Source organism: Pelodiscus sinensis, chromosome 15 (genome assembly GCF_049634645.1).
Source record: "Pelodiscus sinensis isolate JC-2024 chromosome 15, ASM4963464v1, whole genome shotgun sequence".
In the NCBI taxonomy this organism is placed as follows: Eukaryota; Metazoa; Chordata; order Testudines; family Trionychidae; genus Pelodiscus; species Pelodiscus sinensis.
This window is the reverse complement of record NC_134725.1, coordinates 16,244,827-16,262,283: the sequence shown is the minus strand read 5'-3', so window position 1 is coordinate 16,262,283 and position 17,457 is coordinate 16,244,827. Positions and strand designations below refer to the sequence as shown.

At 42.0% G+C, this 17,457-nt stretch overlaps 1 protein-coding gene across 2 annotated transcripts in view; it reads right to left on the bottom strand.

Moving 5' to 3' along the window:
- Window positions 1-17,457, bottom strand: part of PI4KA (phosphatidylinositol 4-kinase alpha) — a 106,463-nt gene that overhangs the window by 62,537 nt on the left and 26,469 nt on the right. Inside the window, exons 14-19 of one of the 2 annotated variants that reach the window (XM_075898245.1) lie at window positions 16,643-16,775; window positions 12,180-12,275; window positions 11,296-11,479; window positions 8,863-8,966; window positions 5,333-5,501; window positions 668-718 (exon numbers count right to left, since the gene is read on the bottom strand). In XM_075898245.1, the coding sequence (XP_075754360.1) occupies window positions 668-718; window positions 5,333-5,501; window positions 8,863-8,966; window positions 11,296-11,479; window positions 12,180-12,275; window positions 16,643-16,775 (737 nt within the window). The remainder of the gene's footprint in view (window positions 1-667; window positions 719-5,332; window positions 5,502-8,862; window positions 8,967-11,295; window positions 11,480-12,179; window positions 12,276-16,642; window positions 16,776-17,457) is intronic. The other variant, XM_075898246.1, reaches the window with a different exon arrangement.

The following is a 17,457-nucleotide window of genomic DNA, read 5'->3' as shown; positions in this document are numbered from 1 at the left end:
CTGATCTTACTCCCTTTGAAGTCAATGCCAAAATCTGGATTGATTTCAGTAGAAGATGGAGTAGGACTGAAAGGGTAAATCAGCCCAGCAGTCACCACTGAATTACAGGCCTCATGGACTACAACTGGTCCATTTAAAAGTTGTTCTTTTTTTTGAGCATGCTAATTCATATCCACAGATATACAAAGGCTTTCCTCTCTCCTTTATTATAAGTAATCTGCCTTCTTTATAGACTTTCTGATATACTGCCTTCTAGAATTTAATTTTAACTTTTCCTTTTTTAACCCAACTTTTCATTTTCCAGTCCCCTCCCCAGGTTCCTTTCTTTTTTTTTCAGTTACATACCTCTTACTATAGTGGCTCCCAAGTTTTAGTCAGTATAATATCCCCTGCGGTATTAGCTGGATCACAAATCTCTTGAATTCATGGCTAACTAACAACAGAGCCTCTCTCTGAACAACAAAATACTAGCTACTTTAAGAGCAATGTCATCAAACAAATGCCAATTTTTAAAGTTGAGCAAGTAAGGAGTTATAACATGTCTTTCATGCCTACTTTTCAGTCCCATTTGCCTCTTCTCCCCTCCCATCGCCCAAACAGCATTGATACTTGAACTTTTTGGGAAATTGTAATTCAGCTTCCATATACCCAGTCCAGGAGCACTCACCACAGCAATAACAGGAATAAGCACTCCCAGGTTTCCTGCACTACTGGAGGCCTGCAAAAAAAAAGACACATTTTAAAGATGGGAAAATGCCAAAGAAACACAAAGTAATCTCAAGTAATAGTTACTACAAAGCTTACTTCCAATGGCATATGTTCCAATGGCTATTTGTACAAATGCATCAGTACAGATACATTGCAAATTATGGCCTGAGCCAGCAAAATCACTGTCACTCGTGCAGAGTACTACTGAAATCAATGGACTGTGAACAGGTTGAGGGCTCAGTCTACATGAATCCCTACAGGGATTCCAAACAGGGACAAAGCCTACTCATGTGGATCCAGACACAGGATCAGGATCTAGAACTCTACAAGATGCATCATTTTTCCCTTCCAGGTGAAAAAACACTAATTATAATAAAAAAATGTATGAGCAAAGGGGCCTTCAATCACAGACACAGCTCTATTACAGCTGAAAATCAAACTTCACACTTTCAGTTCAGGAGGAAAAGATACATCGATTATCTTTATTCTGAAACATCTAATAACTGAAAATCTATTACTCTACATGCTCAAAAGTTGTCAAATATTTCTCAGAAATCAGATTTTACTTTTGAACTAAAGCCAAGATTATGAATCTGTAAAAAATAAGGAATTTAAGGCACAGAAAAAACTGTCCATACAACTTAACAAGTTAATTTCTTCTTCATGCAAAAACCAAATTTTGCCTTTCTACAAAATCTGCTGAACAAATAGTTAATTCTGAAATGAAGCAAATAAAATCAATGCAGATGTGTTTAATAATCAGGCAAAAAGATCTGGGGTAATAAAAGGCCTGTTAAGAAGCACAAGAGATTTGACAAACAACAGAACATTATAAGCCTCATCAATGACATAAAAAAGTGAATACGAAACCACTGCTAATTATGGAAATGATTCAACGATGGAGTTGGGACTGCAGCATGGACAGAGCCAAATTTATTATGCAATATTTTTAAAAACATTCAAGAGTAAGAAGTAACAGAGTCCTAAGAATGATTTTCAAAATCGTTTTGAGAAGATTATGCCCCAGAAATGGGGTCAAGATTTAACTAGAGCCCAGCTAATTTTTTTTATATATAAAAAAGTTTCCTGTGGGACAATAGAGTGAGGTCAGCATGTCACTTTGCACTCCAAAGCCTCACCCTCTTCAGATGGCCAGCATCCTTCCTTCTTCCCTCCCTCCCTGGTGCTTGGGGCAGCAGCTAAGCAACCTTCCCAGTTTCTCCCATGATCAGTTGGGGAGTGGTGCAGGAACCATGCGGCCTCCCCAGTGCTCCAGGGGGCAGAAGTGTAACCACACTGCCTTCTTGGTGCGGGGGGGCTGGAGCCAGACAGACTTCCCCCTCCCCAGTACTGGGGGGTGGGCTGGAGCCATGCAGCCTTCCCCTCTCATCACCTGTGCTCGGGGAGGAGGGGAAATGAGTGGGAGCCGTGCAGCTTCCCCCCTCACCCGGTGCTTAGGGAGCAGAGCCACACAGCCTTCCCTGCTCCCTAGACCTTGGGGGGCGGGAGCGAAAGGCCCATGGCCACCCCCACCCCAGTGCCCTGGAGAGGCAGAAGTGGGATGGTGAGTATAGCAAACGGGGGACACAGTCCCCTAGTATTTTTAAAATAAAGAAGCATTGTTTCCTAGCTCAGATGAATCTTACAGTGGATTTGCTAGGGGTGTGAAGTCAACTGAGATATAAGTTCCTGGAACACAGAACATGGGAGATGCACAAAAACTGTTGGGTTGTCCTGGAGATGAGGATAATTTGTTTTAAAGTGGTTTATATACAAGCACCAATCACTTATCCAGGAGACCAGAATAAAAAAAGCCTGGTCATAGGCAGGATTTTCTATAATGGCATTCACTGAATTTTGTTGAAACAATAAACTGTGAATTCATCTTGTTTCACAGCTGAGCTGGCACCCCAGATTAGAAACTCTTATCCTTATGAAATAAGCAACCTATCAGCTTTGGTCAGTGACATAAAAGGCATTTACTTGTTACAGATTCAGTTTATCTTCAAAGCAAACAGATTCTATTCATTTCAAAGAGATTTGCCAAGAGAGTTCAACCAATCCCATAAAAGGATAAGAAAAGAACTTTGCACTATTAAAATTTGAAGTGTGTGTGGGGGAGATGAGTAGGTGTGGTTTTGGGAAGGTTAAAAAGAGAAAAACAATTATTAATGTACTGCTAGAACAGCTTTGGTAGGGTATAAGTTTAGTCATAAAATAGCACCAATTTAAATGGAATATATACATGCACACAACCAGACAAACCAGAGAGTACGCAAATGAAGCGCTGATTAGCATTTTGTCACACTTCATTTGCATAATCTATTCCAATCGTTTTTGCACAATGGGTTTTTGTGCAAAAACAAGCAGTGTGGACATTTCCTATTCGTGCAAAACCCCCTTTTTGCGCAAGATCCTTATGCCTCTCCGGAGACCAGAATAAAAAAAAGCCTGGTCATAGGCAGGATTTTCCATAATGGCATTCGCTGAGTTTTGTTGAAACAATAAACAAACTGTGAATTCATATGCCTCTGGAGAGGCATAAGGATCTTGTGCAAAAAGGGGTTTTTGCGCAAAAAGGAAACGTCCACACTGCTTGTTTTTGCGCAAAAAAACCCTTACGCAAAAATGGCTCGAATAGATTATCCAAGTGAAGCATGACAAAATGCTAATTAGTGCTTTGTTTGCATACTCTCTGCTGGCAAAAGCAGGCAGTGTAGACAAAGCCTTAGGAACAAGTTTAATCTAAACCTATACAAATGGCTCTTAAACTGAGATAAAAGTGTGTCCTGTTCACACGTGAGTTTGTACCAATTTAACTCAAAGTGAGCATAACAATTAGTTTGTGCATAGACAAGATCATAAAATACAACGGAGTACTTACCTGGAAGCTGGAGATCCAGATTCCAATATCAGAATTAACCTCTCATTTGAATTTTGTTAGCAATACAAGTAATGGCCCCCATGACCAAAGAAAACCAGCCCCCCCATTCTGCTTTTCTGTTAGAGATCCCTGGAACTATCAGTCATTTTACATTTCTCATTCTCCAACAATGTCAAACACTTCTTTTCTTCTGTCATCTTGCACTCTCAGAATGTAAATCAAGTGCACTGATTTACCGCCTCTCCCCCACACCACATGCACACAGTAGGGTAACATATTAGGGATATAACAGTTTAGTTGGTTAAACATTTAACTGATAAGCAAAAGCTTATCAGTTAATGCCACCGACTACACGCATCTCCCCGCCTCCCCCCCACCAACCATGGCTCTGCCAGTAAATTTTTGAGAGGACTTGAAAGCAGCCTGGCTCAGTCCCGGCAGCTACCCCCACTGCAGCTCTGAAGGAAAGTATTTTAGGATTTGGTGGGAAGGAGCCCAACTCAATCCTAGCTCATTCTTGTATTGAGAGTTATCCACACCGCAGCTCTGCAATAATACTTCCCTTACCCACCAGCTCCTAAATTACTTTTAATGCAGAGCTGCACCAGGACATGGCATGAGCCAGGAACAAGTGCTTGCAGTGCTAACCCTTATTGATTAATCATATAGTAGACAACATTTTTGTCTACTACAAAATTAACAAATTACATGCTTCTTACATTTCAAAAGGAAGCCTCACAAGGAGCATGGGACCAATAGGGGACTCCCACTGGCCCCATGCTCTCTGAGGCGCCTGAGCCTTTGAAATGTATAAGAACCCCACTGGGGTTCCTGTACACTTCAAAAGCAGAATTGCAGCAGAACCAGAGTGAGCAGAGATTGCTTCATTCTCCGCTTGTACTGTTTCCCGCTGTGCCTCTACTTCCCCTACCCACTACGGAAATGGTGGGGGGGAGGGGAACGAGCTGATAGAGGCAGCAAAGAGGGGGAAGCAATTAGTTGCATTACTAGTCTACTATCTGATATGCTTAGTCTGATAGTCAACTAGTTGCTTACATCCCTACTTCTAATCAGCAAAGCATCATAGTTTCTCTCTCATTCATGTGAGACTGTGCCTCTTTTCCAAGCTAACCAATTTAGCAACCAATTCCAACTAATAACTTATTCAATGATGATAATCTGCACTGTTCTCATTACATCTGTATTTACTCTAAGCTATTCCACTCTATATAATTTATTGTAAATTTATTTGCAAAGGCCTCTGCTAACTCTAATCATGGAAAATCTACATGTGTTAATCACCATTCAGGATAAGTTAACATATGTACTAATTAAACTGCAAGTTTATAACACTTCTCTCTTTCTTAGGAAGCGGTAATAACAGGCGTCCAGAAGTTAGGACTTCCTGTTTCCACTTCTGTCACCAGTCTGTTGTGGGTCTTAGAGTAGATATTAAGTGACTTGTCCATCTCAATTAACCTATCTGAAAAATGGGTATAACATTACTCCTTAAGCTTACAGATATTATGTGATGCTTAATTGATATAGGAAAGGCTATGCATGTAATACACTAATAGGCACCAAAATAAACACATCAGTTTCTCATTTATTTCAGTAGTTAAATGTGTCATTAAGTGTATACACTTGGTTCAAAAGAAGTAAGAATTATGTGTTTACATTAGACATATCAATGCAGAAAGGTACTGAGTTCAATCTCACAAATTGTATACTATTCCTTACCTTTAATGCTGGTCCCTTTTCACTTGCTCTCTCACTGGCTCTTTTTCCTTCCAGTCCAAGCTGTACAAACAGTTCCAGCAAATTCATTAGTAATTCATCCACAAGGTGTTCTCCCTGAATGTTAGCAGCTATGTTAGCCAAGGCATTAATGACAGCTAAGGAACAGTGTCTGACAAGGGGAGGGAAAAAAAGAGAGAGAGAAATTAGAAATAACCAACTTTTGAATCAAAAGCTTTGTATTTATTTTATAATGGTTATTTATTTTATAATGGTTTCTCACTAACACCTGTAACCAGAAAATCTGCATAGTACTGACAGTGGCAGTATTTTGTTCATTGCAGGTTTAGTGAAAATGGATATTACACAGGGTTAATGCATCCTCTGGAACTCCTTGCCAGATGATGTGGCAAAGGCTAGAATTTTAACAGGGTTCAAAAGAGAGCTAGGTAGATTAATAGCTATTAGCCAGGATGAGTAGGAATGGTGTCCCTAGCCTCTGTTTGTCTGGAAATGGGTGACAGGAGAGGGATCATGTGAGGATTACCTGTTGTATTCCCTCCCTCTGGGGCATCTGGCATTGGCCATTGTCTGCCGACAGGATGCTGGGCTAGATGGACGGTTGGCCTGACCCAGTATGGCCGTTCCTACGTTCATTAGCATTCCGATATAAAAAGCCAATCAAATACCTCTTGAATCACAATTAAAATGCATGTAGTGGTTTCAGCATCAGAGAGCACATAAAAACAGCACCAAACAGAGAAATGGAATAAACTAATTTCCACCCTTGGCGCCAACACTGATGTGTGAAGAATGAAATGGAATGTCATCAGAAGTCTCAATTTCATCTCTAGAGAACGTTTTGTCTTTTGCCACCCATCACCAGTTCACCAGGGCCCATTTTTGGTATGTAAAACTGAAATCTAACATAGCTGAAAGATATGTATTTCTGGATTGGAAAAGTTTTAGGTGATATAGAAAATCAAATTAATTAATGACATGAACTGGGCAGGACAGTTCATGAAAGCCTGTATAATGAGCATGTACCAGTATGCTCATCTGTAGTTACTGTCAATCCCGCACCTTCATTAGACTAGAATTCAAGCATTTTTAAAAGTTAAAATTATAAAGCAACGTAATTCTGATACAAATTACCTTTCCATAGTCTTGAATACTAATTAACTTGTTATATGACATGATGAATGCCAGGCAGTGTCCTGCAATTTTATACGGCAACACCTCACTCAGATAGGGCCTGATTAACTCCTACTGATGTTACTGGAATATTTTCTATTAGTTGTTAACAGTAATTGGATTGTGCCTAGTTATTAAGCATTCTTTCATAAATTATTCTTAAGAAATTCAGTACTATAATAGTACTGGGGCCAATCCACAGCCTTCAATGGTCTGTGCATCTGGCACATTAAGACGACAGTTTGCAATTACTGCTAATACATTAGATGTTTTTGACACCAGCTAAAATGTACCAATCAATCAATCAGTTAGAGAGCTGGGAGGGTGGGAAGGGAGGGGAGGGGAGAGGGCATCTTTTGAGTTTACAGAAAGCTCTTCTTTAGTTTAGGATACTTACTTGGAGTGTCATAACTAAATACAAAATGCAACAGGAGGGTTAGCACAATCAGTTCACATATATTACAAGGTGGTGAAGTGGGTTATTAATATCCATTCAGTTAAGAAGGAAAGGAAGGGAGCGGAGGGAAGGGGGAGAAGCCACTGGGGGAAGGCTGCTAGTGGATTATGAACTGTTGTAACAAACCATAAATCTACTATGTCTGCTCAATCCATGAAATTTAGTGTTTAGAAATGTTATGAATTGGGCAAGTTTTCTTTGACGATGAGCACTGATAGATCTGATGCAGCAGTGATTGCTTTGTGAAAAGTGCTTACCCACAGGAAGGCTAGGTCTACACTACGAGTTTTCTTGGTAAAAAATATGCTACTGAGGGACTCATTTGCATGAGTCGCAATCTCATTTGCATGTTTTCTGCCAATCCGTTTTTGCGCTGGGGTTTTTGTGTAAAAACAAGCAGCGTGGATGTTTTCTTTTTGTGCAAAAACCCCTTTTTCCGCAAGATCGGTATACATCCTTTTTGGGGCATAAGGATCTTGCAGAAAAAGGGGGTTTTGCGCAAAAAGAAAACGTCCACACTGCTTGTTTTTGTGCAAAAACCCCAGCGCAAAAACAGATTGGTAGAAAATATGCAAATGAGGTCACGGCTTATGCAAATGAGTCCCTCGTTAGCATATTTTTTGCCAAGAAAACTTACAGTGTAGATGTAGCTGAGATGTAGTGTTTTGTCTTATTTTCCTGTGTGAGTTCCTTCAAGAGCATAGTTACTGTCTGATTTCACCTGCAGTTGCCATTGGAACATTTAGTGCATGGGGAAAGGCCTTCTATATGTTGTGGTACCCATGTGTAGAGCCCAACGATCTTGAAAGGTGTGTTTGGGTATGCCGATCATTGTAACAGTGAAGATATGTCCACAAGTTTCATATCAGTTACACTGGGAGGCTCTGGGGCTGCTTTGAGTTGGTATCCTGGTCTGTTGGTAGCTTTGCTTTGGATGATGAGTATGGAAAAGTTGCAGCATCATTTTAAGACCAGAAGATGGAGTTCACAAAAGATGTCTTTCAGGATGGGATCCCCATCAAGCTTTGGATGGCAGGTGATAGCAATGAGTATGTGATCAGAGGGGATTTTATTTCTGTACTGAAGCAGGTGCTCTCAGGCTGACTGCATTATGGAAGAGCCAATCTGCTTCTCTGGTAGAATGCCGCTGCCTGATGAAGGTGGCTTTGAGTGTTAAATAAGGTGCATATCCTGGACTTTTTCCTTGGAAACATATATTAATTACTCACGCCAAACAATCGGTTTAATCTTGTAGTTAGCCATGACACCCTAAGTTTCTCAGATCTGAAGAAGAGCTCTGTGTAAGCATGAAGCTAATCTCTCCCCAGAAGTTGGTCGAATTAAAGACCTCACCTTCCTACCTTGCCTCTCTAATATTTTGGGACAGACTGCTACAACACCACTGCACACAATCCTTCTGACAGAATTGATATTTCCTGATGCTAACCATTTCTGAAAGACATCTAGGAATCCCTATTATCATTCACTGCCAATACATTATCCTACAGGTGCTAGATATCATTGCAACACTGAAGAACTAACTGCTCATCAAGAGAAAAAAATCACAAGCATGTTATTCATTCTAAAATCCAGCAAATGGAAGCAAGAAACACACACCAGTCATTTTTAAATATTCAAAGTGTTACTTCAAAAAATACAGGACTAGGAGACTATATGAAATCAAGATAAATTCAAAACATCCTCCCTCTCAGAACTGGACAATTAATGTTAACAAACCTCAGGAATACAACAAAAAGATTAAAAAAAAAAAAGCTGTAATGTCTACAGAAAAATGGTGAATATTCATAACACAGCATGAAAGCTGATGCTTGATTTAAATATTCATGAATTCTAAGGAGGCTTTTATAACTTTAAATGTTACCTGTATCCATGATCCTTGTGATCTTTAGTAGCAGAGTAAACAACTGAACTGGCTTTAACACTGATTTGCTGGAATAGATTCCATACCTCCTGGTAAATATATTGCTGTAAGAAAACGAAGTAAAGTACCTTGAATAAAGTACCCACCAAAGGAATAAACCCGGTAAAATAAATTCTATCCAAACAAATAAAAACCTTGTATAGGAGTATATTTAAAAATCTAGACCTAAGTGACTTAGGAGCCTGAATCCCATTATCAAAAAAGATTGAGGTTCCTCAGACCTAAATACTAATTGGGCACTCCTAAGTCACTAAGGAGCTTGTGAAAGCATAATTTAAATTTTTCCCCTCTATATCAGGGGTCAGCAATCTTTTCAAACCAAAGACCCAAAATACATAAAATTCAGAAAAAGTGATTAACAAAAGCTATATAAAAACGCCTATTTGCATGACTGAAAATATACAACTTAATATAATTGATAACTGACATAATGATTAATAACATAAATGAAACATTGTACTCTCAGACTTTATTTAATGGGACTTCTGCTGCTGCATCTTTTCACACATTTCTTTGAACTTTACATCATAACTGGTCAAATGCAGCTTCATGCATGCATTCAGGCTGTCTTCTGTCAATCTCATGCCGGGGGCAGGGAATGTGGGAGAGCAGGAGTTTGGGTTGGGGTGTATATGAGGCTCAGGACAGGGGGCTTGGGTGTATGATGGGCTCAGGGCACAGATTTGAGGTTTGTAGGTGGTGCAGGAGTATTGTGTCAGGGGACTGGAGATGTGGGAATGCAGGAGTCTGTGTTGGGAAGTATAGGGGCTCAGGGCAGAGGTTCTGGGTCAGTGTTCCCTCTAAGCTGTGCGGCAGCACAGCTTCACAGGTAATTAATCAGCTCCATGCATTGAGCCTCTGTCTGAGAGAGGCTGATTAATCATCTGTGAAGCTGTGCTGCCACCCAGCTTAGAGGGAACACTGGTCTGGGTGTATAATGGACTCAGGGCACAGTGCTGGGAAGCAGGGGTGCAGGAGTGTTATGGCAGGGGACTGGAGATGTGGGGTTGCAGAAGTTTGGGAATGTGGCAGTATGAGGGGCTCAGGGCAGGGGGTTCAGGTATACGATGAGCTTGGGGATGGCGTGGGGGGAAGGGCTGGGCAGGCATTCAGAGGTGTTATAATGCTGCAGCCAGATGGTGGCTGGGCCACTTGTTGGCCAAGTTTCATTTTTAAATAAAGTAAAATATGATGTCCAACACAAAAGTCTTCAACATTGTCATTATTTATGGGAGTGGCGGAGAACTTTTTTGGGTTGGGACCAGAGTCCCACAGAAAAATTAGTTGGGGACTACACAAGTGAAAAGCAAAAAAGCAACCCCTCCAAAAACCTCCAACCCTTGCTGATGTGGCCTTCAACTGAAACACCTCACTCCGTTGGTACTCCAGTCCCATGGCGGGGGGTAGGGTCGGGTAAGTATTATTAGTTTCAAAGCCTCAGGCCAGATTAACTCTTCTGGGATTCCAGGGTTAGTAGAGTTTGTGGGCCTCCCCTCCCCCTGGGGTGGGACCACAAATAAGGAAGGGGTCCAGTGTGTGGGGCAGAGCTGCCAGTGAGTGGGATGGGGTGAGGGTGCACAATTTGCGTAGGAGGTAAGGGACAGGAGTAAGCTGGGGGTAGGTGTCTGGGCAAGGGGGTGGAGGCAGGAGCAAGCAGGGGGTAGGCACAGGATGCTGATGGGCATTTGGCCAGAGGACAGGAGCAGAGTGCTGATGGGTGTCTGGCGAGGCGGAGGGAACAGGAGCAGCTCGGTTGGTACCTGCTGGTTTCCAGGGACGAATATCTCTTGGGCAGGATCTGCAGGCAGCACTGGAAGAAGCACAAGTGCTGCTCCTTCAGGAAATCTAGACGCTCCTCGTCCCCAAAGTCTGGATCCTCTGCCATCATTTTAGTTTCCTGTCCCACCCCCCAGCACCTGCACACTCAATGTACATCACTACCACATCCAGCGCGGCTGGATGCACTCTCTAGTGATCATGAGGAAGGAGGTGGTCATGCAGCTGCCAAGTCCCCCCTCCCCAGAGCACAGGGGAAGGTGGGTGGATAAGGAAGCATGTGCGTTGCTGTGGGGAGGGAAGAAGCAGCATGTGCACTTCCCCACAAGCCGGAACCAGCGCAGAGCCTTGGGGCTCCTTCTCTCCTCCCCTCCCCTCCCACAGGAAGCCAGCACTGGTTCCAAGCTTGTGGGGGCCATGATGCTGGATTGCCAGTGTGGGCTCCCCATTGTGGGTGGGGATGAATGAGGGGGAGCTGCGCTCACGCCATATTTAGCTCCTAGGTGACCCATATATGGCTCGCAAGCCATACGTTGCCGACCCCTGATTTAAGGGCCTCTTTAGTCTGGTTTGTTCTCTTAGCTCTTCTCTCCTTACATTTCCAGTGATAACTAAGCAGCCCAGCTGGTCAATGATTAGTACATCAAGTGGAGATGGTGGCTGGCAGAACTTCTGCTGTAAAATCTGCAGGATAGGTTCCATCACTTTGGGAGTGTCCCTAAGTGCCACTGCAATGTGCCCCAGAGCTCGAATTGTATGGTCAGGAATCAAATGGGCCTCCCTAACAAAAAAACAAACAAACAAGCCACATTCACATCCAGAAACAAAAACACACCTACCACTACAAAGTGAATTACAAGCTTATGCTGATACACCCAGAAATTAAGTGACATTTCAGTTTAACCCCTTGATGCTGTTCCCCCCCCATGATAAACAAGAACATACTTCATAAAGGAAACAATTGTTTTTATAGTAGTAACACTGATCTGTTAATCATTCAGGATAGCAAAATAGGTGGGAAAAAATAAAAAGCCTGTCTGGAAAGACCAATCAAAGTAGAGTTGGGTAAATATAGTGGGAGCTTCTCTTGGAGCAGTCTTGTCAACTATGTTGCCTCTGACTCAGACCAACTGCTCGAAAGGAGAGAGCTAATTCAGACTCCACAAGCAGTTATTAATTGTGCAGAACATTAAGTGATTGGCATGTGAAGAGCACTGAAAATTTATCAAAAACAGACATGAAAACCGTATTCCAGTAAAGTATGTAGTCCCAGCAGTATTAAAATAAAAGCCCAATCCCACAAAAGAGCTTCATGAACCAAACCATATTCCCACATGCAATTTCCCTAATTTCACTGGCATTTCACACAGGGGAAACTCATGCTTAGCATTTCACACAGGGAAAACCTCCTTAGCAGAAATGAGTCTTAAGTTAAATTGACTGAAGACAAAAAATAATGGATATTTTGCTTAATAACTTACTTGTCACTCTCCTGTGAGATATACAGTCGGTTAGACAAACTGGCTAGAAAAGCCTCAATGATCACTGGATCCACAGAAGAGCCAGATTTCAAGCTCCTACAAAATAGTAAACACATAACTTGCCAGGAGAGCCAAACAGCAACAGTTATATTTTCACATCTCACTTTATGTGCGAGTAAGGATCCAATACAAAAATCACTATGCACAACTGATACAATCTCAATTGTATTCAATAAGAAAAAGATTCCTACAAAAGGATATATGCACATTAACAAATATTTGGAAACCCTAAAACATTCTAGAGATCTTTTCATTTAGATGATACTGTTCAATTATGAAACAAATGTGAAGTGAGTTCCACATTCTTTACATGTTCATGCTTATGTACGTATAAAATGTAAGTAGGGTGGAGAAACACTAAAGATTTTTTTAAACATTACATTTTTTAAAATTTAAATTAAATACATTTTTCTTTTAAAAATAAACTTATTTAAAATTAACTGAAATTATGACAACCTCTGGCCTAAATTTAGTACAATCTATTAAAATCTATTTAACCAGTACCTGTTTCCTGCAAAACTTTCTTTAAAAAGTCCAACAGCTGAACTGTAGCTAAAACCATTGAACCACTGTTTGTTGAAATGCTTAAGCAGTTTGGCAGCAGTGGCCTCTTCAACAAGTACAAAGAAAATATCTTCAGTGTATTCAGCTAGTTCATTTCAATGACTAGTTCCTTCAAAGTTAAGAAACCAAACGGAAGTTGAAAAAACAAAAAAGTATGTTTTTACTGATAGATTTGAATAGGAAAATAAGGTGTAAGAGGGTGAGAGCTATTAATTCTAAAATTCTGAAGGACATGGTGAAAGAAACAAATTTAATTCACTAACACTTCCTCTGTCAGTTAGTTTTAAATGCAAAGCATGTTTTAAAATAAAATTATCTTGTAGTTTTATTTAAAAAATGAAAAAACTTGATAATAGTATTTTGCATTTTATGCAACTTCCATTCAAACACAACTTAATAAACACCAGGAGTAAAAACTTGTAAATAAAAATAAAATCTTGTAAAGCGTCATTCCAAATTTTCTAACATAATAAAAATGTAAATATTAAGATGATAAATATGAATACACAGAGCGTCTTCTAGGCGACTTACAGAGAAGTACCCAATTAAATGTAAAAGTTCCATTTAGTTAAAACATGTTGATCTACAATGCTTACCAATGAATCATTTTAAATGAAAATAAAACATATAAATGCAAAACAACATTAAAATAAATTATTTAAGTCAAGGTTTCCTACTTGCCAATTTAAATTATATTTAAAATTCAAGTGACAATAACTACTTAACTTCTCTGACCCTCCTGCACTTCACTGCTGATTCTCTGCCCTTCAGTGTCTCAATCTGCAGAGCAGGAATTACCTTAACTCCCTTCCTTCGAGAGGAAGACATAAAAAAGGCTATATGCCGTATACCTGCGATGGCATTTTAGACCCTCGACGGGATGATCCAGTTTACTCTTCTCCCAAGCACCAAGTGGCACATGAGGAAGAAGGTAAACAAGGATTTATTTAAGCATCCACCAAGATTCAGATGCAGTGAGAATTATCTTTTAGAAAGACAATGGGATTAGGCTGTAACTTCTCCTGCTGCAATCTTCCTCTCACCGTGCATCCAAACAGAAGCTACGCAAGACTGCAGGAGCAGGTGATGATGGTTTAGAAAATGAGAAGGAGGTTACTTTCCATTTACTGAGGTCAGAAGCATTCACCAATGCATCTGCTGTAGGAGAGTTTATTGTGCCAATCTCAGGAGGGAGTCGATGCCTTCTGAGCACACTGGTGGTCACCAAATGACCAGAAGATAGCTAGTGTGACACGAATCTTTAAGAAGGGTTCCAGAAGTGATCCTGGCAATTATAGACCAGCAAGTCTAACATCAGTACCAAGCAAATTAGTTGAAAATGTAGTAAAGAGTAGAACTGTCAAACACATAGATTAAAATAATTTGTTGGGGAAAAGTCAAATTGGTTTCTGTGAAGGGAAATCATGCCTTATTTATCTACTAGCATTTTTGAGGGTGTTACAAGCATCTGGACAAGGGGGAAACCAGTGGATATAGTATAGTTAGATTTCATAGAATCATAGAACACTAGAATTGGAAGGGACCTTAGAGGTCATCAAATCCAGTCAGCTCCCCTCATGGCAGGACCAACCACCATCTACATAACTTCCAGAAAGCCTTTAACAAGGCATCTCACCAAAGTCTCTTAAGCAGTGGTTCTCAAACTGCAGTCCGCAGAACACTCATGGTCCATGGCTGCCTCAGTTGGAAGACACCACGCATGCACCCTCCCTGGATCACTTCCCATCAGATACAGCATTCGGGTGTTCCACATAATCTCCGGGTCCTCTGGTTCCACAGCAGCAGCCTCTCTTTGAGGTTCTTCTAGTGCTGGCAGTGTGAGGAGATCTCCCAGATTTTTGGCTCCTGTCATCTGGGTCTCTGGAGGGAGTATCTCTGCAACTCCTGCAACAGGCCCTTCTCCTCTGGCATCCAGTCCAAACTGAGTGAATTATTCCTTTTTATGCTGCTCCAACATTGCAGCATGCCCCATCTGGATGAAGGGGAAGGACTTTCTCTGATCATACCTCTCCTGTCTTAGTTCAGGGTATGCATACCCCATCACACACCCTCCCCCTTTGAGAGGGAACCCAGCTGGTGTTCTCTCCCACTCTCCTCTTTGCCCAACTTGGAAAAGAAATCCACATTGAATAGGCCTTACCTGGCCAATGGAACATGCAGAAATCATAGGGCTGCAGGGAGAGATACCACCGCATGACCCGGGGGGGGGGGTGGGGGGGGATGGTCAGTAACCAGCTTAAAGGTCATTCCTAGCAGGTAACAACAGAAGGCATCAATAACCCATTTTACCACTATGGCCTCTTTCTCAATCCTGGAATACTTTGTTTCTCTTGGAAACAGCATCCTGCTCAGGAAAAAGACTGGGTGTTCTTCTCCATCTACCTCTTCGCATAGAACCACTCTGAGCCCCACTCCTGAGGCCTCAGTTTGGAGTATGAACTTCTTTGAAAAAAAATCTGGGTGTACTAGGACTGTTTCTCTTGCTAGTCATCTGTTGAGGTTCTAGAAGGCCTTCTCCTATTGATCTGTCCATTTCACCTGGCAGGGTTGGGAATTCTTTGTTAAATCTGTAAGCGAAGCTGCAATGGTTGCTATGTTCGGGATGAATCAGCTATAATAGCTAATCAGACCCAAAAACTGATTCACCCGCCTTTTTGTTCTTGGTGCTGGAGTTTCTGCTAGTGCTTCCTACTTTGTCAACCACTGATCATAATTTACAGGCTCCCACCATGCATGTAAGTCATTTTGCTGGATTTGCTGTTAGGGCCGCCTCCCACTAGGCCTGAAGAACCTCCTTGAGGTGGTCCAGGTGGTCTTTCCACATACTACTGTAGATGACAATGTCATCTATACAGGTGGCTGGATATGGTCATGTGTTTGTAATAGTTTGTTCATTAGTCTCTGGAAGGAGGCAGCTACCCCATGTAGTCCAAATGGCATAGCGACAAACTGGTAGGAACCAAATGGTGTGGAAAAAGCAGTCTTTGCCTGAGAATTAAGCAAGAGGGGTATTCGCTAGTACCCTTTTGTCAAATCAATGGTGGACAAGTACTTGGCCCCTCCTAGGCATTCCGGCAGTTCTTCAACCCAGGGCATCAGGTATTCATTAAAGCAGCATATAGCACTGACTTTCCGGAAATCGATGCAGAACTAGATAGCCCCACTGGACTTCAGCACTAGGATGATAAGACTCCTTCACTCACTCGAGCATTGTGCTGAACTCCTGTCGCACAGCCTCCCACGTCTTCCATGGCAGTGGCTAGTGTATGTCTCTCATCTTCTGTCTCTCTGTTGCAATGTGGTGGTGTATCAGGTTTGTTCATCCCAAGTGGGTAAATAAGACATCTTAGAAGGTCTCCAAGAAGTGCTGTATCTGGTTCCATTGCAAGGGGCTGAGGCCTTCCCCTAGCTCTACTAGTTTTGGGTCTAGAGGCTCGCCCTCTAAAGGACCTAGTTCAGAGTCAGGGGATACTGATGCAATAAACATGGCTTCTCAGGTCTTCAGCAGATTCACTTGGTACATGTATACTCCCTTCCTGCAGCCTGGCACCCTAATTTTGTAGTTCCAGCAGTGGTCCCAAATTCAGTGGGCTACAGCTCGTGGCAGAGACTTCTGTTCATTCCTTCTGGGAGCACCTAGTGTTGGCCATTTTTGGAAGACCGGATACTGGTCTAGATGGACCTTTGGCCTAACCTAGTCTGACATTCTTGTATATTTAGGTACAATTAAGGATATGTAATGCAAGGAACCCAAATAGACAAATAGTTTCTAGTTGTACAAAAGTTAGTCCTTCAATGAATCTAAGCACAATTCTCACCTGCAGATGTTGTCTATAGCAATATCCCGAAGCTGTTCATACATGGACGGTTGACTCTTCTTGCCAGACATTACATTTAGAGTGGACTCTGAATGCTCATTTGTTACGCTGATTTTGATGTCATTGACACCTACTAAGAACAGAAACGGAACGTAAGAGACAATGTCTTTTGCTGTATCTTTGCTTCAGTTGTGTATATATAGGCAAAGGAATACTTAGCAAGTGAATGCAATATAGACTAGGACACCGGTGAGAGTGAGAGATGCTCTGAAGAACTATGGTAGCCATTCTTCATCTGGTAACCAAATTCTGCTATTTCATTACTCAATTCGCTGTCAGAAATGTCCACCCTTCCCACTTTGCATGGATTTGAATATTGCTTTAGTAGTACAAGTTAAACCTCTCGGGTCCGGTAATATATAAAGTCCGTCAGGACCATAGATGTTGCTGGACCAGAGAGCCACTGGTCCAGAGAGTCCAGGAGGCAGAGAGTGGAGATGGGGGTGTGAGAGCCATGCTGAACCTTTCTAAGTCCGGGGCCGGTACCAGAGCCACAATGGCTCTGGGTCCGAGAGCCTGGTTGCTCGGGACTAGATGAGGAGCCCCAGCAAGCCTGGGGCAGTGGAGCCCAGCAGCTCAGGACTGGCTATAGAGCCAGGAGCCCAGGGACAGGGGAGCCTGGTGATCTACTGACAGACCCCAGGAAAGGTGGAGTCCATCAGTAAAGGGCCCAGAATTGGTCCCTGGTCCAGCAAACTCTTTCCTCCAGGACTGGTCAGGTCCTGAAAGTGCTGGACCAGGGAGGTCCAACCTGT